The 22,179-nt window shown below is 40.6% G+C and overlaps 2 protein-coding genes across 2 annotated transcripts in view; both read left to right on the top strand.

Moving 5' to 3' along the window:
• LOC109405289 (N-alpha-acetyltransferase 80) overlaps nt 1–22,179 on the top strand; it is a 59,252-nt gene that overhangs the window by 25,930 nt on the left and 11,143 nt on the right. The window lies entirely within an intron of this gene.
• Nucleotides 1,914–21,766, top strand: LOC134285293 (uncharacterized). Its single transcript, XM_062845840.1, has 2 exons — nt 1,914–12,670; nt 12,915–21,766. Exon 2 carries the CDS (start codon nt 14,542–14,544, stop codon nt 15,712–15,714), a length of 1,173 nt encoding a protein of 390 aa, XP_062701824.1. The 5' UTR covers nt 1,914–12,670; nt 12,915–14,541; the 3' UTR covers nt 15,715–21,766.

Raw genomic sequence — 22,179 nt, 5'->3', positions numbered from 1 at the left:
TGACGGTCGATGACCTTCGGCTGTGGCCGTCTTCCTCCGTGTTCCACTCTGTATCGAATCGCCATGCGTGTATCCATCGTCGACCCTCCAGTCCGAGCTAGGGTTTAGACCCGGGCTCCAGAAGGTCACATCAATGATGGACTCTGCACCATTCCTACTGTAGGTTTTTTTGTCGCCTACGTTCGCGACATCTACGTTTAGTCTAGCCATAGCTTCGAGTAAGGCCCAACCTCTCGCGTTAGTCAAGCGGCTACCCCACTCAATCGCCCAGGCGTTGAAGTCTCCACCGATGACCACGGGACTCAATCCCACCATTGCGCTTGTTAACGATTCCAGCACAGACGAGAACTGGTCTATCGTCCACCTGGGAGGGGCATAACAACTGCAGTAGTATACCCCGTTGATCTTCGCTATTGCGAAGCCCTCGTGTGATGTGGAAACTATTTCCTGGACCGGAGTTTCTCCGTGTAGATTCCATAGACTTGCGGAAACATGGTTGAGCAATATAATTTTAGTGTATTTTACCGTCAATTTAGAATGTACCGAGCGAATATGACGTCACGCAATCCATTGTCGCTATTGAAATCGTGACGTCATGCTCGTTTGGTTACACGAAATATTAAACCTATTAAAAACAATGTCGGAAGTAGGGCGCTGTATTGTATTTACATCTGGTACTCTATACAGCACCCCTAATAGGGGAACCAACATATTTTGGACACAGCGTTACGCCTATATATTTTGGACACTTCCATTTGTTTTTGCCGTAAGTGTCCAAAAAATATTGGCGCGTTGCTGTGTCCAAAGTATGAATTTTGGCAAGTTTTTTTTTTATCTGCTTGTCCCTATTCGTTTTTCGAGAGTGGCAAATATTTTTGTTTGCCCGGTACGTCACCTTGGTCAAAATTTAACTGTCAAAAGTGGTCAAATATTTAGCATTGGTCAAAGAATGTCATAAGCTCTTAGTACACAGGGTCATATAAATATTTTTGCCCAAAAAAAACCAATGCTCAAACATCTTGCTTGATTCCATCGATTTTTCATTAGTGTCAAACTAATGTTGTTTCTTGAGTTCTTTCCTTGTCAAATATTTATTTGACCCGGTGTACTACAGGCCATACTAGCTTTAGAACTAACTTAGCGAGTATGACACTCTTTGACCAATGTCAAATATTTGATCACTGTCACAAAATTTTGATCAAGGTGTAACGGGCAAACAAAAATATTTGTCACTCGGAAAACGAATTCGCCTGCCGAGCTCCAACCTGCCATCTGGAAAAGTTTGCCATGTGCGTGAAGCGTTGCTTGCGTATAGGAAATTAAATTTAAAATACTTCTAAAAATATGAAGATTTTTTTATCGAAATTTTGTTCAATGTAGGTAGAAGGTTAGAAATTTGAAAAACTATACACTCAATTTTCGACTTTTGTGTGGACCAACCAGGGCCGGATCTAAGGGGGGGCCGGGGGGGCCCGGGCCCCGGGCCCCCACATTTTAGGGGCCCCCACAAAAACCTTTTTTGGTTGCTAACACTAGCTTTATTTTTCATATTACTCAAGTACTGTACTGAAAATAAGGAAAAACATTTTTGGTCATCTCTCCGAGGGGCCTCCACATCCCCTCGGGCCCCGGGCCCCCACAATCCTTAATCCGGGCCTGGGACCAACTCAGTGTGGGTGACCCGATTCGAACTCGGTGAAAATATTTTACGCACAGTTGAATCCCGGAATTTTCGACTAGCGAAGTTGGATTTTTCTCCAAATCCGTGCGTCGGACCTAAACTTTGGAAGTGGGGCGCTGTATAGCGGACCAGGTTTACTATACAGCGTACCACTTCCGAAGTTAGGTCCGTCGCATGGATTTGGAGAAAAATCCAACTTCGCTAGTCGAAAACTCCGATTTTCAACTGAATTGAGAATAATATTATTGTCAATACTTCTGTCGTTGTCTTTATTCCGGAGTTGTCCTGCCATTACACACTTAGATTCAGATGTTCCAGCTCAGTAATTTTTTCACTGAGTTCAATATTTTTCCTATCTTTTTACTGAGTTTTCAACAGCAGATTTATCTCGGTACACTCGGTAATCGTATTTACCGTTTACCAGTAACGATATTTACAGTGCATCAGTAACTTTTGACAGTTTATTAGCTGAGCTCGGTAACTCATTTACAGAATATCCGAAAAAAATAACCGAGCGTACCGAGTTAAATCTGCTGTTGAGAACTCAGTAAAAAGATTGGCAAAATACCGAGCTGATCTTAGTGTGTAGACCCTCACGGATCACTTTTAAGGCATCGTACACAAATTACGTAACGCTATAGGGAGAGGGGGGGAGTCCAGCTTAGCGTTACGATCCATACAAAATATTTTTAGTTTTCATACAAAAAGCGTTACAAGGGGGAGGGGGGAATGTGAAATTGCCGGTTTTAGCGTTACGTAATCCGTAATCCGGAATAAAGAATTGCTTCTCTTTCAAAATAATTTAAAAATATCATTATTTTAAAACAAGATATCTCAAAAACACCAAATTATTCCTCCAGCAAACTTTCAGATTTAATAGATCTTGAGAGGTATATTCTGAAGCAAGCATCAAATTAAGCCGAAATTTGCAGCTTTTTGAAAAAAAACTGCTAGTAAAAATCATAGTAATTTTTACTATTATGTCCAAAAAACAATTTTAAAGGTCCCAAAAAATTGTAAAGTTGGTATCATCAGACACAGGCTACTTTGATTAACCCTTATGTGGCCGGCAGGGTACCCGGGTACCCAGCACCCATTTAAAATACACTGTGAAGAAAAAAGCAAAAAGTTTGCTGGCCACATAACGGTTAACACGTGTGAAGTGTTAAAATTGATAAATTTGCGATAAACATTCAAAATAGTCATGAAAACGTGATTTTCACGTAAATTTTACTATTTTTAATATAACTTTGTTATTTGAAGTCACACAACTTTGGTGTCTTCGACAACTTTACTTATTTTTGCACGCTCTACAACTTTGCAGAAGACGGGAAACCTCTAGGACGTAAGACAAAAAAGTTAGTATCGCAGCGCCACCTATGCGGCAAAATTACCAACTAATTTTCATCACCACATAAAAGTACAGGTCAAATTAATACAAGTCTCAGAAGAATAGAGTTAATAAACTATAGAGGACGAATGTCGCTGCTGTTCCCTTTGTTCTCGTTTGCAAACATGTCGGGTACCTATCTGTCAAACTGCATACTTTTCCACTTTGACACTTATAGCCCGGCCTATCTCCGCCAGCAAGAGATGTTTCGGCAGCGACGCCAGCGACATTCTTCCTCTATAGTTTATTACACGGTTGTTTGAGAAAACCCATCGATGGGTAAAAAAATACTCATTTTTGAAAAGCATGAAGATCTGTCAAAACATGGGTGAAAACACGAAAACAAAACGAGTAAAAATATACCCATTTTAAGGATGCGACCATCTACCCATTAATGGGTGAAAAAGTAGTTAGGGAAATTTGGAAAATCGAGGGATTCTTCAGAATCTGTTGTTCGAAAGGGAATGTTTTTTTTTCAAGATTTTTTCTGCTCCCGCTTGCTGCAGATTTCCTGTATCACCGTCTAGATTACAAGCGCTGTATTCTACGCACAAGGTAAGTAACGCACATTGTTTTTATTACTGTCTATCGTTGTCAAAGACGAGGTCAAAGATTAATGTTCACATTCTTAACAATTTTTAGGTTACGTTATGGAGTACACAGCCAGCATAGCTTTGAGATAGCTTCAGCTTTCGGCAAGGCTTCCGGATTCCAGCAAGAATTATAAAGTGAATATAAATAACAAATTATAGTGGCTAAGAAGTGTACTATTTTTTTAATAAAGTGTATTAGGAATGACTATTTTCTGTTTGTTTGATTTGAATGCATTTAAAATTTCCAGCTTACAAACACCATTTCAAAAATGGGTATTTTTTCACCCATTTTACGGCGCCGTCGCCTTTTCAAAATGGGTAAATATTTACCCATCATTTGACGTAAACTGTGTCTACCCATTAATGGGTAAACAGTCTTTACCCATTAAATGGGGAGAGGCACTTCTAGCGAAAATGGGTGTTTTTTCACCCATTAATGGGTTTTCACAAACGACCGTGTACCTCTATTCTCAGAAGACACCAACTCAAAAAAATGTACTCCCAAAACGCTAGAGGTTTTTACTTGCTAGATCCCGCTCGTGGCCCAGTGTGCAGTGCTCGTAGTAAAAGTCAAAATCTCACAGCATGCAGAGGCTAATACAAGCATTTCAACTACTGACATGCAACATTTTTGCAAAGCCAAGCATTTTTCAAATTCCAAGCGGTGCTAATCGTGGTGCTAATGACTAATTTTACCACCATGCGATTTGCCTGTGGCATTAGCTCATACTAGGTTTCATGAATGAATCTATTTTGAGATAGTAATGTTTGTCTAGTGCAAGTTTGTTGTTCGTATGCGTTGGCACTTGTTTTGGTTAAGGACATACTTGCTGCAGTCGCTGCAGTATACACAAATGGCAGCGAATGAGCCATTTTACGAGACGTTTCGGATCAGCTGATCGCTCATTTCATGAATGAAAATTTGACAGGAGGTTGCGCCCAAGCCCGTGAGTGTTAATATCAATATCAACACTGTTGTCGTTTCGTAAAATAGACTATATGGTGACGGGCACGTATATGGCATCCCTATTCCCACCCAATAGGATTGTTTGCAGCCAACATCAATTGGGTTCCCCCATTGACAATGCATTTGAGTTCCCTAAACATTGCACAGTGGCGGGGCTCCATACAAATACCGGACAAAACCTAAAACTCTCTCCAAATGCGCCGAAATTCACATGTCTAGATAATTTGGGTGTGCTGAATCTATTTCTGGCATCAAAATTTACATAACTTGCATTAGGCTGACACAAATTTCGATTTTCTCTAATGTCACCGCCCCCTCGGAAAGTTTTGGTCGGAATCCGACATTTTGAGGGGGGACACAAATAAATTATTCAAGAAATTTAAACTTTTTAAAATGAAATTAGAGTCGTCGAGAAAATTTCTTAACAAATCCGATGAGTTTGACGATTTTGCCTAATTGTTTGTTTGGGTAATTTTGCATCAAATTCACTTATTATTTATCATCCTCCCCCTTAACGAGTCAACGAGTAAAGTGACAAAAGAAGAAAATGAGATTTGTTCCGGCCTTATTTTTTGTATAAAAGTAGGTTTAAATTATAAAAATAACCTTATTGTAAAAATCTCATAATAAATAAGTCGGCATCATGTTTATTTGTTTTGGAATATAGTTTTAGCTGTGGTTTTAGTGCTCAATGTTGCAAAAACAAAATTGGATAATATGTTAATCTACATAGTTTTTTTTTTTTATGAAGAAAGTAGAATTGTATAAAAATGCCAGTTAACAAGGCAAAATTTCTATACACTTTTTACCCTTCTTACACCCATAAGAAGGGTATAAATACCGCTTGGAAAACCGACTTTCGATCCGAGGCCCGCAAGGCCGAGTCACATATACCAATCAACTCAGCTCGACGAATTGAGCAAATGTCTGTATGTGCGTGTGTGTGTGTGTGTGTGTGTGTGTGTGTGTGTGTGTGTGTGTGTGTGTGTGTGTGTGTATGTATGTTACAAAAAAATGTCACTCACGGTTCTCAGCCGTCTGTTGACCGATTTGAGTTCTCTTGGAAGCAAATGAAAGCTACTACATCCTAGTAGAACGCTATTGAATTTTATTTTGATTGGACGTTCGGTTACCGAGATATCTTTCAAAGAATGCTAGGGAGTAGTACAACTTAATTATTTTAGATATTTTTGACAAAGTGTATCACCATAAATTTCTCAGCCGTCTATCAACCGATTTGGGTTCTTAAGGCCTCAAACGAAAGCTACTACATCCTAGTAGAACGCTATTGAATTTTTTTTTTTTTTTTTTTTTTTTTGATTGGACGTTCGGTTACCGATTGGTTGTGTAACCGAGATATCTTTCGGGGAGTACTTTGGAGTAATACAACTTAACTTTTTAAGAGGTCTTTGACAAAATGCTTCATAATAAATGAATCAGCCGTGTGTCAATCGATTTGAGTTATCTCAGTACCAAATGAAAGCTACAGCATCCTAGTAGTATGCTATTGAATTTCATTCCGTTTGGACATTTTGTTTCCGAGATATCTTTCGAGGAGCCCTTAGGAGTAATAAAATTTACGCTATTGAGAGATTTTTGATAAAATGTATCATCATAAATTTCTCAGCCGTCTATCACCCCCTCTAAGGGGTGAGATTGGGTCAATTTTCAATAATTTGTAGTTTAGTAAACAATTCATTTAATGTGATACTTTCTTGCTAAACTATCATTAACACATAGAAGAGTATACCCAAGTAACCACTAAGCCCTGTCGTAAGCTGTCTAAAGGTCATAAAAAAGCTTTTCCGTGTCAATAGGCTCTATAGAAAATTTTCAAATGTTCTCAGGCATTATAAATAGTAAGCACTGAAATAAGCCGTATATTAGTATATGACGCTATGCTATAGTGCTTGTAAACCCAGTGTCTATGAGCCGAATAAGAAGCCTGACAGTGCTGTTAAAAGGCTTGGCCTGCATGACGTTTATATCAATCAAAGCTGATTTCAAGCAAAACAAAAATAAACCCTCGACTGATCCGGAGCAAGACGATCAAATATCCTCGGAAATTTCTTCCGATCAATAGGGTGTTTGAAGCTTGTTATCAGACACTTTAAGCATTGAATTGATACAGAAAATGTATAACTACTTTCTCGATTATATTATTAATGCATCGGATGTTAATCTGTGGAGTATCAATCGTTTTATCCACATCCACAGACGAACACCAAAACTAATCGATGAGCGATGAGCCCCATTTTGATTATCCTGTTATTGAACCTCGTCAACCTCCCAAACTTCCCTAGCTGCATCTCCTGCAAATCTCTCTCAGCCATCCATAAAACCATTTTATACATTTCGAATGCGGACACTTTGTGCCCGATTTCCGATCGTCCGGAACATCAACGCTGTACCAACTTGTCTGCTTTTCTTTAAATACGGTGCTGAGCCAACCGATCTGTTGGATCATCGATGGAGCAGATGGGAAATGTGACGAAATCCACTTAGAAATAACAATCCCGAGGATATCAGATCGAATCTGGGTCAGGCCGTAAAAATCGAAAAAAAAAATAAACTTCAATGGAAAAAACATCCAGAACAAAAAAAAGAAGGTGCAAATAACTTTCTTTTTTTTTGCTTTTTTTCTGACTCTCATTTGACAACTCTTCCACCAGAGACTTGGTACGCAGATTGAAGCTGGCCGTATATCAGCCGAATATTTCGCCAAAATTGGCTTTTAAGCAGATCTATTATAGGATGTAGTTCTGGTAAGCTCTGTTAACATTGCTCTTCATGTGAATATAGAACCAACTTGGTGCCAATTTTTACGGCTTAGTGGTTACTTGGGTATATACCAAATAAAAAGTTATTCCGACTTCAATTTCATTTGTTATTTAATAAATAATCTTTGAGTATCCTTTTTTGACCCATTCTCACTCCCAACGACGGTATATAGATTTGCTTGCTGTCTTACATGACCTACAAATGATAATGCAAATGACTCCAGGTCCAATTGAAGATTATTCAACAATATATAAATACCACAGTCTTTTCTTGACATGACTATCCACCTCTGAAGTGAACGTGTGACCCTTACGCCACGGGCCCCAGCTATTTTTATCCTTTTGATACCATAAGAATTTTTTCAATGCCGCTTGGTTTCGATCCATAACCATACAGAATTAGACGCAACTCTTAGATCAAATTTCATTGAAAAACATCGTCATCAAAACCAGGGAGTAGAATTCTCATTGATTAAAACATAACCGCCCAATGCTAAACGTACTGTGCTTGAGCGGGCAATCACTAGGTAGCAGTAGTGAGCAAACGTCAAACAGAAGCTGAAACGAAGCCAGAACAGCGAGTGATCAATCGACCTATTACCGAAAATTTGAATCAACCGTTAAAAAGGTGATCGATGGGACGCGAGCGGAGTGTGACGTCTGTTTCTCTGTGCCATAACCATGGGTCCCAATTACTTTGGATCTAATTTATTCAACTGATAAAGAATATTTGACAAAGTTTATCTCGATGATTTTCTTAACCATGTATTAATAGATTGGCAGTTAACAAGAGATACAATATTCCAGAATATGTATGTCTTCCATACAAGATTCTAGGAGATTCTGGCTGGCATTTCTGGTAGTTGACCCCATGGTCGACGATTCTATTATGGAAAGCAATCAACTTGATGCCAAATCTACAATATTTTCTAGAATGACCAAAAATCACAGTCATACATACGAATAATACAACAATAATTTTAATAAGTGTAAAAAGGGTTCTGTTCACCATAGGTGGATTAATTCAGGTTTTTTTAAGTGGGGTTACATTCTATGCATCATGTCCGCTTGTCCCACAGCAAAAATAACAATGACTATACATACCTCATACCACATCTAGGCGGAACAAAAGTCGACAATACAAGCTCACAACACAGACAAACAGACATCTCATGCTACTCACTTCCCATTGATCCTCTTATTAACAGTTAATTCAAATAATCGGTAGTTCGTAAATCGTACGCTCATGGCTCTTGCATAATGTTTGCTCCTGTTTATTCACTACCGCCACCTAGTTGTGAGATTGCGAAACATTGGCACTGATTGGCGGTTTGATTGGCATTGAGCGATTATGTTTTCGTGACCATTATTCAAATCGCAATTTGTTCGAAGTGATACGTCTGTTTGTCTGTGCGTTGGTCTGTGGTCACCATTTCAGTGGCTTTTTTGAGTTAATCATTATAGGGTATCGCGCCACTTAGGCGGTGGCTTCTATATTCGTCTGTTTTCCACTATAACTCAGTCAATTTTGAACCAGTTGACTTGAAATGTTGTACACGGGTAGATACTATACCTATCTCACCGCATTCCAACAATTGTGTCAATTGCTTTAAATTTGACTGAGTTATAGCGGAAAACAGACGAAAATAGAAGCCACCGCCCAAGTGGCACGATTCTCTAGAAATTATGTCGCCGAATTTCGGGGAACGTATTTTAGCAAATGAAACCTTGGATGATTACTTGATAAAATAATGCATATGCATATGTAAGGTTTTCGTTTTTGAATGTACAAGAAATCCGTTACTTCATTATACCGTCGATGGGGGTGACAATGGATCTGGTGGGTGAAATTGGGTCAAAACGGAGAAACATAAAATTGGAAATAGCTGATAAACTATCGCTAATTTATATTGATAACATTATATTATTTCAAAGAGAAGATGTTTTTACACGTCATGATGCAGAATAAGATGTTTATCATTAATGGTTTTTTGTTAAATTTGTGGCTAAACTTATATGATGAAACTGCTAGTAAAACACTCTGAAAAAAATTCTCCTTCGTAATGTTTCACACAAGTACCCAACCATAAATTATCTTAAAAGTGGTTAGCTGTAGGTATTACTTGGATGATGCAACGAAAAAAGCGGACTGTCAACACACTTTTTATTCAAAAATTCAATATTTTCGACCCTATGTCGAAATATTAAGAATGGGGGTGAGATTGGGTCAAGCAAGTTATCGAGTGCACATCACCTTAACTAAAATTTCAACTTGTTATCCAGTCCCCATTTGACGTTAGAGTGGTGCCATGTTTACCGTATCTTCATAAAAGCACGATTTTTTCGAAAATATGTCGAGGAAGTGTCAAGCGAGTGTGTTCATACGTTTAGTGCCTAAAATCATTTATTACAATAAACCCATGCGTTTGGACAGCTACTCTGATCATCAGCTAATCTTTAGTGCACTGCAATATCGTAACCTCACAAAATAGACTTGGTAGCGTTTTTCTTCTCCACTCATTTTTTAAATTTTAAGGAAATATCGTGAAAATACCACTTACCAGACGGTAGTGGCCTTCAGGAAAAACTGGGGCCATAAAACCGGTAACATGACAAAATATCGGAAGACGAACGAACGACGAAAAATATCATGTTTTTTGTTCAATAAATCTTTCAATGCGCCTCTCCCTCATTGTAATCCCCCCTCCTCTCATGGAGGTTGAAACTTTAAATCAGGATGATTATGGTGGCCAAAAATGGCGATACAACATACAAACTTTATTTAATCATATTTCAACCATTTTTTCGCATGTATTAGCCCTTTTAGGTGGATTAATCATCTTTTCAAATTACCTATGTTTTTATTCGTCTTGGTAACATTGTATTTTAAGTAGGTATACTAGATATGATCATTAAAATTAACTTGTATTCATAAATAGGCGACTTTGAATATTGTCTATCCGGTTGGAATCAAGACCGACATTCAATCAAAAATTGCCATTTTCTTAGTCTACAAGTATCGCAACTGTTTCGCATCTAGTGCGCTGTGTTGCTGACAACAACGGGAAGAATGCGCACTACTTTTGACATGATTAAAAAACGTCGCGAGTTGGGTCGCGTCGCGACTTGATTGTGCGAAGTCCGGTTTGGTGGCGGCCCGACAATACTTTGACCCATTCTCACCCCCTCCAAGGGGTGAGATTGGGTCAATTTTCAATCATTTGTAGTTAGTAGACAATTCATAGAATGTGATACTTTCTTGCTAAACTATCATTACCATATAGAAGAGGATGCTGGGTCATTAGGCCGAATGGTCATCAGGACGAATTGAAAGTTAGCCGTTGATTTTACCTTTTCCAACAATGTTTGCCAAAAACTAGTTTAACAATGAAACTAGAAAGAATAGCCTATGTTTTAAAGAAGGAAAAATTTATGAATTGAATATCAACAGCCAAAAACTATTTTAGCAATGATACTAGAAAGAACAGCCTATATTTAAAAGAAGGAAACATTTATGGGTAAAATATCAGTAGATTCAGCATAAATAAAGTATCTTCGTGCCTGTCACACGATACACACATGCAAAATGGTCATATGCAGAGGAAGCTCTCAGTTAATAACTGTGGAAGTGTAAGCAGGCTTTGTCTCAGTGGGGACGTAACGACAAGAAGAAGACCCAATTACCATTCGGCCTAATGACCATTCGGCCTAATGACCTTCGGCCGAATGGCCTTCGGCCTAATGACCTTCGACCGAATGGCCTGACACCATAGAAGAGTATACATACACCCAAAAAAATTTTGTTGTCGTTTTTACCGAATCCATGGTAAAAATAAGAATTGTACCAACAATTTTCAACCGAATGCAAAATTCTGTTAAATGTACTGAAACATTGTCAATAATACCATGCATGTTGTACTTTTGACGTAAAATATTCTTGATGCAACTATTTTGGCATTGTATTTTTGACCATGTTTATCCAAGACGTGCAACATTCAAGTCGACATGGTTAAAATAACAATGCCAAAATAGTAACAACAAGAATTTTTTAAGTCAAAAATACAGCATGCATGGTATTATTGACAATGTTTCAGTACATTTAACAGAATTTTGCATTCGGTTGAAAATTGTTGGTACAGTTCTTGTTTTTACCATGGATTCGGTAGAAACTACAACAAAATTTATTTCAGTGTACCAAATAAAAAGTTATTCCGACTTTAACTGCATTTGTTATTTAACAAACAATCTTTGAGTATCATTTTTTGACCCATTCTCACCCCCAAAGACGGTACTTATTAAAAGTTAAACTACATATAGCTACTTACTCTAATATAATCGATAAAACTACAGTCTATAGGGTGTCCCAGAAAGTATGGGCACAACTTTATAGAGCGAAAATACAATAATTTTCTTAACAAACTACAATTTTTATATTTTTGTATTTTTATTCAGAGTATTTTAGTTGATTCCTGTAAAGAGTTTATACATTGAAAAGGGTTTTTGTACGCAGAATGTTTGAAATGAAAATAGTAGTTTACGCAACAAGGTGCGGAATGACGATTTTTACAGCACGAGTCGTACATTTATCCAACGAGGCTTGCCGAGTTGGATAATTACGACGAGTGCTGGAAAATTCGAGTTCTGCATCGAGTTGCGTACAACGTTTTTTGCAGCTTCATAAATTATCACTTGAGGATAGTTTTTAACAAAACTGTTTCATCAGACTGCACACTGATGTTCATAGCCGTGATTAAAGAAATCTGATCATAGCAGGTTATACAGAACAGTTGTCACAATTTTTTAAACCTTCGTCCAGAAAGCATCAATAAGTTGATCAAAACTGAAAACAGTGCTGTAATGGTTCATTACGCAACGCAAATCAGTGCTGTAATGAACCATTACAGCACTGTTAATTTGGTGTAGGAAAGTAGGCCTTTTCCTGGCAAATTTGCGTGAGGTAAAATGGCCTATTACGATGAGAAGTTGCAAAAAACATCTTTCAAAACTTCTGCACAAACTACTTTTTTACGGTTTTGCCAATTTTTTTCACATGATACATTCGAAAACATGTTTCCTCAGATGGTTGATTGAAATTTTTTATAAAAATATGTTTTGCCTTTGCGTACGGGTATTTCAGAATTTTGAGAAAAACTGAAAAATTCGACTTTTCTATTTCTTGTTAAGACATGCCCACAGATATTCGAGTTTTGAAACATGTTTTGACGAGAATAAAAATAATTCAATCTACACTTTATAAAGGTGGAGATCTTGTACCGACTTTTCGAACCCTCTAAGCAGAATACCCTCTATGAATGAGTGTAATCAGTTTCGTACCTTTTAATTCCGCCCTATGTTGCTTATCCTTATGACAGATACGCGTATCAGTGGATAACTGACACTGAGGAAGATTACAAGTGGTAGTCGAAATACGCGTATCTGTCAAAGGATAAGCAACATAGGGCGGAATTAAAAGGTACGAAACTGATTACACTCATTCATAAAGGTGGAGAATTTATTTTACTTATAGTGAAATTAAAATGTAATTTTCTGCATGTTGTGATATATATTCAGAAGCTTGTTTTCAACTATTAGAAAAACGAGTTTTCAAAAATATCGGCTTTGGTGTTTCAATTCATTTTTCAGGTTCAAAAGTATATGTTTTCAATTCGAACTAAGGGTTGTATAATAGATACGCATGTAGAAATACACGGATATATTTTTTGAAATTTTTATCGAGCCTAATTTTATGCGTAGAAAACAATTTGTTAAGCGATGTTTTTGAAAAATATAGCAATTTGTGCAGAAGCTTTAAAAGGTCTTTTAGGGAATGTTCTACCGCATTCAAACGAAATGTGAAATGCAAATTTTAATAACAGGCATTTGATGTTAATATATTAAGGCAGGATATGTGTGAAAATAAAGTTTGTTTATGCATCCATTCCCAAATGGCAAAGCTGCAAAGTTGTGCCCATACTTTCTGGGACACCCTATATCACAAAACCATTAAATATTTAACCGCTCTGTTGTATTTGCTCAAAAATGCACTTGTTGAATACAGTACCAACGTAATGCTGTTTCAAGAGATCGTATGCACGACGATAAACCGGTAAAAGCCCGTCCAGCCCGACATTCTGCATAAGTAATAACGCAGCATATCAATCTACTACAATAACTTTTATATTCTGGACGGAATTTTAAAAGATATTTTTTAAGTTTACGTTCGAAAACAAATTTTTCGTTCTTAGCGCACCTAAGACTTTTTTCAATTTTAATCAGCTGTAGTAAATTCCAAATCGAACCGATTTGGCTGAATTTTTGACCGTGCATAGTTATTAGCGTTAAAAATAAGGGAAAAATATAATTCTTATACAAAACACTCAATTTTTATGTAAAATCATAGAAATTCTAAAGTGTGTCTTTGTTCCTAATTCTGCGCACCCTTTTTTGGAATGTTCCTTTTTCAGCGCACTAATGTGCCTAATTCTGCGCACATGAAAAAAAAAACTCCAAAAAGATAACATATTGTAAAGAGAACATGATTCACAGATCAAATTTAATTGAATTCTTCATTTTCAACTTTCATAGGACATTACGACCGTATTGGAACTTTGCATGTCCCCAACTTTTATACTAGCCACTTTGATTACTAAGGAAAGTACTATGTAAAGCTTTTTAGTTATCCGAATAATATGTACACTCATTAAATTTTAGGCAATATAAACTTTTTCGCCATGACTAGGTGGTACAACCTGTCTTTGTAAACTGAGACTTTTTTCTTGTCAAACTTCAGGGTTTCCTCTGTTTAAGAAAATTCCATGTAAACTCACCTCATATGTCACATTTCACGAATGCTTGCATGAATACATGTGGGAGGATCGGGTAGCCCCTCGGCAAAAAAGTTCGTGCAGGCAGTTCTAATCCGACCGCCATACTGGTGACCTCGCGTGTGCGCGTTGTAATGTTATTTCTCTAAATAAAGAAACTATTTCGATATTCTCTTAAATCTAAACCCTTCCATCTTACATGGGGGCTCGATCCGGGAAGGAGAGTTGTTGAGACAGTGTACGCGATGTGTTAAAAGTGTGATTTAGTAATTCAAAAGTGAAACGACGCGAATCGAACAATTCAAGATGGAGGACGACGTTGTACTTTTGTGCGACACGCTGACCAAGCTCGGCATTCAGCGAGAGTGCGTAAAACGAGGATTGCCGACGACGGGAAATAAAAAGGCTATGGCAAAACGCATTGTCGATCACGACAAAACAATAGCGGAAAACGACGGCGCTCCTGAGGCCAAAGACGCGGCGCAGGATTGCAACCAGAACGACGGCGATGCGAAAGTTGAATACGACGGCGACCGACGCGCCGACGACGACGGCTTGGTCGATGAAGTTGATGACGACGACCGCTCGAACGACGAAAACGATTACTCACACAGAGATGCTGACGACGATACGGACGACTCTGCATTCTTCACGCCGGCTGTGGGTAGAAAAAGAACGACGTCTACGCCGAAGCCAACCCCACTCGCACAACAGGAGCAACGACCATACTCATTTCGTGATGTGGAGGATAGCATCGAAGCATTCGGAGCAGAGGAAGGCCACGATGTGAAAATGTGGATGAACCAGTTTGAGGCCATGGCGAAAACAGCATTCTGGAATGATGAGCAGAAGTTGATAATGTGCCGGAAAAAATTGATTGGCACTGCAGGGCGATTCGTGTTTTCCCAACGCGATTTGTCAACATTCTCGAAGCTGATGACTGCCCTTATCCGTGAATTTTCCCCTTTCGTACGGGCAAGCGACGTTCATCGCACGTTGGCTGGGCGTAAGAAGAAGCCGACGGAATCGACGCGAGACTATATCTACGAAATGCAACGAATTGCCCTCGCGATCAATCTCGATGAGCCAAGTGTGTGTGAGTACATTGTCGATGGAATAACGGACGACGCATTTCACCGCTCCCTCTTGTACGAAGCCAGCACGATCCGAGAGCTGAAGGCGAAGCTGCTCAACTTCGAAAAGGTACAGCGGAAAGCGGAACGCAAGCCGAGAGTGGACGACGACGCCGGACGAAAGAAAGAGCACCGAAAATCGGAATCGACGAAGCAGAGCAGTAAACCCGAAGCGAAGCGTCACTGCTTCAATTCAACTGCGGGGAGGCGTCGCATGTGGCGAACGAGTGCCCGCAGAAGAACGACGGACCGAAGTGTTTTGGCTGCAACTCGTTTGGTCACCTGTCGAAAGATTGCAGCAAGAAGGAGAAAAAGGAGAGTGACAAAAAAGCAGCATCCAAAGTGAATGTATTGCAAGCCGACGGCAAACCGTGTGTGATGATGAAGTTGTTCGGGCGCGACTTTTCTGCGATAATCGATACCGGGAGTGAAATTTCGTTGGTTCGGCAGGATTTGTGGACGGATCTGTCGGAATCCGGTCCGCCGATGAGAAAATCATCGATGAAGGTGCGCGGCTACGGTGGAAAAGTGAATACGGTTTGCGGCGAACTAGATCTCGAAGCCGAAATCGAAGAAGAAAAATACGTTGTGCGTTTCTATGTTGTGCCGGTTGACGCGATCAATATGCAATTGTTAATTGGTATGGATTTCCTGAACAGTGTCGATTACGTGATTACTCCCGATGGGGCGCGAGTGAAAAAGTTTTCACCAAAAGTTGAAGAGCTGGAACAGAGTGATGCCAAATGGATCCGTCGCGTAGAGGAGTGGTGAAAACGAGATTTCAGTGCCGTACAAATACCGCGACGAAGTTCTGGCAATGATTGAGAACTATAGTCCGAGTCAGTCAGTGGTTGCTGCAAATGAATTATCAATCAAGTTGAAGGACGACGACGCCGTTTGTGAAAATCCTCGTCGGTTGGCACAGCTGGAAAAAGAAGTGGCGAAGAAGGACGGATCGTACCGCGTCTGTGTTGACTACCGGGAAATAAACAAAAAAGTAGTGCGCGATAAATTTCCAATGCCCAACGTTGAAGACCAAATCGATCGGTTGTCGGAGGCTCGAGTGTACACGACGCTCGATCTGAAGAATTCGTACTTTCACGTACCGGTAGAAGAGAAGAGTCGAAAGTATACCGCGTTCGTGACAAGTGATGGACAATATGAGTTTCTACGAGCACCGTTTGGATTGTGTACAAGTGGTAACGCGTTCGGTCGATTCATTACTACGGTGTTACTTGATCAATGACGAGACGATTATGGCATTCGTGGACGACGTCATCATTCCGTCCAAAGATGAAGAACAAGGACTGAAAGTGTTGAAACGAGTGTTGGAAGTGGCTGAGAAGAATGGATTGCAGTTTAATTGGAAGAAGTGCGCTTTCCTGCAACGTCGAGTAGAACATCTCGGCTATACGATTTACGATGGCCGTGTGGAGCCGGCACCTGCGAAGGTCGAGAAATTGTTGCAGTTTCGCAGCCAACAACAGTGAAGCAACTGCAAACGATTTTACGGATTGGCCAGCTACTTCAGGAAGTTCGTCCCAGCGTTCGCAAGCCTAACGCGTCCGCTTTCAGGTATGTTGAAAAAGGGAAGTTCTTTTCAGTTTGATGAAGATGCGGTGAGTGCCAGCTTCCCAGTGTTGCGGATTTTCCACCCTGACGGCGACATCGAGGTTCATACCGATGCCAGCAAGGAGGCGTTGGCAGGTATCCTGATGCAGAAAGCGAACGATGATGGGAAATTCCACCCCTGCTATTACTACAGCCGCCTTACGAATGGTTCCGAGAAAAACTACCACTCCTACGAGTTGGAAACGTTGGCCGTTGTCGAATCCGTTAGAAAGTTACGATGTTATCTGCTTGGCCGGAAGTTCAAGATCATTACCGACTGCATGACCTTCAAAGATTCGATGTCCAAGAAGAAGCTGAACCCTCGGATTGCAAGGTGGGTCGTGGATCTCGCCGAATTCGACTACGAGGTTGAACATCGCCGTGGAGAGAAGATGCCTCACGTGGATGCTCTGTCCAGGGCTAGTGTCATGGTCGTGTCCGCACCGATTGTTGCCAAGGCTCGTGCGGCACAGAAGCAGGATCAGAAAGTGATGGCGATTTTGACGGAACTGGAGCAAGGTGAAGGTGTCAGCAGCTATTCTGTGAGCAACGGTGTCTTGTACGAAGGTGATGGCGAATCTACGAAGAGGATCTACGTTCCGGAGTCTATGGAGATGGAAATCATTCGGACGGCGCATGAAAGAGGACATTTTCGAGTCAGGAAGGTTGATTGATTGATTGATTTGTCTTTATTAGAGAGACTTTCAGCCCTTGGCTGGTTCGTCTCTTTGAGTCAGGAAGGTGAAAGAAAGGATCAACGAGGACTATTACGTATCAGGACTAGAAGACAAGATCAAGCGGTGCATTGCCACTTGTGTCGCTTGTATCGTTGGTGAAAAGAAACGAGGAAAGCCTGAGGGAGAGTAACACCCCATCCCGAAAGGTGATGTCCCGTTGGACACCTTCCATGTTGACCATTTATTACCAATGCCATCAACCAAGAAGTCCTACAACTACATTTTGACGGTGATTTATGCCTTCACCAAGTTTGTATGGCTGTTCCCTACGAAGTCAACGACCGCGGAAGAAACGGTGAAGAAGCTACGTATGATTACCGACACCTTCGGTAACCCGATAAGGATTATCTGTGATCGTGGCTCCGCATTTACGTCCGGATTATTCACGAGATTCTGCGAGTACGAAAAACATTGAGCTTCACAAGATTGCTACTGGAGTGCCCCGTGGAAATGGACAAGTAGAGCGTGTTCATCGAATCATCATTCCGATGATAACTAAGATGCCCGTCGACAAGCCAGATGAATGGTTCAAGCATGTGCTTGACGTTCAAAAATGCTTGAATAACAGTTGGCAAAGAGCGATTGACATGACACCCTTTCAATTGCTGACTGGCGTTAAAATGCGAACAAAAGAAGATGCCATTTTACACGAAATGCTGCGAAAGGAAATCCAAGAAAGCTTTGAGGAGGAACGAAGTGAGCTACGCAGTGCGGCACAGAAGAACATTCAGAAGATGCAAGAGGAAAACCGGAAGTATTACAATCTTCGTCGGAAGCCGATGGTGAAGTACAAAGTTGGAGATCTGGTGGCGATACCGAAATCCCAATTCGGTGTGGGCCAGAAAGTCAAGTCGAAATTCTTTGGACCGTACGAGATCACCGAAGTTCTACCCAACGATCGTTTTGAAGTATTGAAGGTCGACGATGAGGCCCGAGGAAGACGACTACCGCTGGTGACTCCATCAAGCCATGGACACTTCCGGGTCGGAAATAGTGTCAGGAAAGGCCGTGTGGGAGTATCGGGTAGCCCCTCGGCAAAAAAGTTCGTTCAGGCAGTTCTAATCCGACCGCCATACTGGTGACCTCGCGTGTGCGCGTTGTAATGTTATTTCTCTAAATAAAGAAACTATTTCGATATTCTCTCAACTCTAAACCCTTCCATCTCACATACATAAAATTTCTCCCGAGGTTGATAGCAAATGTTTAAAACAAGTGGTCCGGTTGAACTATCAGATCAAAAATGCAAGATGCGAAAAATTTGCCTTTAATGTTTCTAAACTAACTTGTTCTAACGTAATTACATTCACCGGATTGCTAGAAACAGAGAATATCCTAGTTATGACTACGGTGGCATTTATATGATGTTTGTTTATTAATTATATGTTCAAAACTTGGTGTTGAAATGTCTGCGCAGCATTAGGACCACCATTTAATACCGGTTCCTAATTCTGCGCACCTATGAAGAACAAGAAGATTAAGAAAAGAAGAATAAAACTCAATTGTTTTTTTGCCGATTCTGATTCCTGGAAGATAGAAGTACAGGATGTACATGGAAAAGTAGACATTATCTTCATTGTTTATGTCGCAAAATGCTTCAGTTGATGAGGCAACTTTTTAACAGCTTCGCTAAAGGACACAGATTTCAGGCAATTTCCAGTACTTCCAACACAATTTTGTTTTTTTTTTACAAAATAATGGTCGTTAGTTTGTAACATTTTTCTTCACAAACTATTTCATTAGTATTAAAGCAATATTCAAAAAATATATTCGAAGCTAATATTGAACTAGCGTCCATGATTTTGTAGTATATTCGAGAAAGTACGCCGAATTAGGGACTGCGCAGAATTAGGGCCGGTCACGGTACTTTAACTTCTGAGTGCAGAGTATAGTGTGATAACTCAGATTAATCGAAGGAAAAAGGGTATTAAACGCGATTAAACTACGAACGAAGATTTATTAACGTGTTATTCGTACGAAGGAAAAACGGAATGAATGAAAATTTTGTTTTTGCTCTGTTGGTAGTACGAGAGACTGCACGGTGGTTATTCTCCTTCAACACTCCTCCTGAATTACCACCGAAAGTTCTTATTTTGATAGTCCAATTCGATCCACAAATCTTGTCAGCATTGTAGGCCCTAACGGTTGTAAGAAGCGGCTAGCTCGGAGGCATACCCTCTCAGGGTCGGCAGATATCTGCTCAGGAAGACTCACAGCCCACTGAATGGAACAATGGCAGACACATACTGGAGGACAAAGACGTTTCTCACGCTGTAGTACAAAAACACCTCAACAATTATTACATTTACTTAAACCTATTTATTCAACCTACAAGTTACATATGTTCAAAAAGGGGGGGGGGAGGATGAGGAGGGGGGGATATTCGTTGCGGCCGTTTAGCAGCTAACAATGATGAAAGTCCACATGCATGCATTGAATGATGGTTTGGGCAGAGAAAGCTTGGATTACCTGCCATTCCGATTTGACCGGGTAGCCCGTCCTTGTCGTCGCAAGTCCTGAATTCCGGAACCAGGATACCGGTAATAGACCGTGGTCAACAGGGTGCAAATTGGCTCTCGACGTCCAATGCGCTCGTGAACGGGGTAGTAACACATTGGATTTTGGGTACCAGCAATAGCGGGGCAAGCCCATCGGTCCTCACTGTGTACCCTCACCTCAATAACGACCATTACTAGCTCACCCGCCACGTGTGACTCGACAATATCGTAGGGCTTGTCGGCCACCAGCACGTGGCTCGCCGATTCCCTGTACCACCTTAACCGCCAAGGGGGGGGGGTTGCGTTTCAGCGACTGAACGACAGGATTCTATTGGTGCGTTGTCTCAGCGTCGTCCGAATCCCTCGACTACAAAACTGGACTCGAAATTCTCGTAGGCGCACTACACCGTCTTCACAGGGATTTTCTGGTCCACGCGGGATTCATTTCGAGAAACAATCTCTAAATGGATTGCGACGGTCACGATTGTACGTTGTTCATCCGAACAGCTTCACCGTCCAAGACTTTCTGTCCGTCCTCCTCCTTCTCGCAAATCGGTGATCTTTCTCGTGGCTTCGCTGTCTCTGAATCTCCCTACTTTCTCTCTCCTCTCTTTCTCATTTTATCAATTTTGAAGACCCAGTAGTGATTGCTTTTTATGGAGTAATTATTGGTAGGAGGGGGAAAGGAAGGGGGGGGAGATGCTAATGATCAAGTTCTACAGAAAACTGAAAAATTATTTCTAATCAATATCTCGGTCTTTCACCGTGGTTACCATTGTTGCCGAACTGTCGGTAACACGGTTTGGTGAGGGCATCTGCGATCATTTCAGACAAGACTTGGTTGTCTTCAAAAATGGTGGTAGTCTCCATTTGAGGTTCATCGAGATCCTTGAGCAATCGTCTCAGCTAGACTGTTTCTTGACACGCTAGGGAAAAGGCATTGTATTCTGTTTCTAAAGTTGAGAGAGCTACACTGTCTTGCCTCTTACTGACCTAGCATATCGGTCCCCCACCGTAAAAGAACACGCACAGACAAACAGACGTAACACTTCGAACAATTTACGATTCAAATCATAGTCACGGAAACATATTCACCCAATGCTAAAAGGACTATGTTTGGCCGACCACCAACTAGGTGGCGGTGGTGAGCAAACGTCAAACTCGAACAAAAACTATGCGAGCGCCACGGTTGGGCAGTTGGCCAACTATCAAATTTTGAAGAAGATCGTTAAATCGGTGAACGATGGGAACTATCAGAGTGTTACGTCTGTTTGTCTGTGGAACACGTATCCGGTTGTTGACCGCCTTGAATACTAGTCTCCGGCCCAGTCAGAGTCGACATAACCAGTGAGAAGTCATTCATTACCAGGGCCAAACCTCAGCTTAAAGTCTTTCGTCGTCTTCAGGTATTGCACTACTCTTCTAGCTGCCGTCCAGCCCATTTTATTTGGCTCGCTAACCTTTCTACCACAGAGAACAGACATCCAGGCTAGAACAAATTTCATTCAGTAATGTCGTTTTCGTTTTTGCGGCGGTGATACACCGCTTCGTGCTACACTTTTCACTGAAAAAACGAACATTTTCGGTGCAGTTGCGTTAGTGTGCGTGAATGAAAACCAAAATATTGACAACATTGCAAACGCTGATTGGTGGACACGGTGCACACCTGCTACACTCTCGATTTTTTGAGTACTGCGCTATCTTGAGCGGTGCAGAAAAAGTGCTACACCGGTGTAGCACGAAAATCATAAACGACCCAAGTAACCATGACGCTTTATATAGAGCATTATTTTCGCTTTATAGTGTATTATATGACATGCGATATAAAGTTGTTTTGTCATATAGGCACCATTAAAGTAGGTTTAAAGTCGAAAGTGGCGCTACTATTGTTGATTTACAGCAAGCTTTACTGTGGTGATTGCTAAAGCATATAAAATGCTTGTACCTTATAGCTAATGCAATCAAATC

This window comes from Aedes albopictus, chromosome 1 (assembly GCF_035046485.1).
Source record: "Aedes albopictus strain Foshan chromosome 1, AalbF5, whole genome shotgun sequence".
Taxonomy (NCBI): domain Eukaryota; kingdom Metazoa; phylum Arthropoda; class Insecta; order Diptera; family Culicidae; genus Aedes; species Aedes albopictus.
Note: the sequence above shows the minus strand (reverse complement) of the source record. Positions and strands in the feature narration are given on the sequence as shown.

Coding starts and splice junctions, on each gene's coding strand:
- LOC134285293 (XM_062845840.1), top strand. CDS start 14,542: ATGGAGGACGACGTTGTACTTTTGTGCGACACGCTGACCAAGCTCGGC.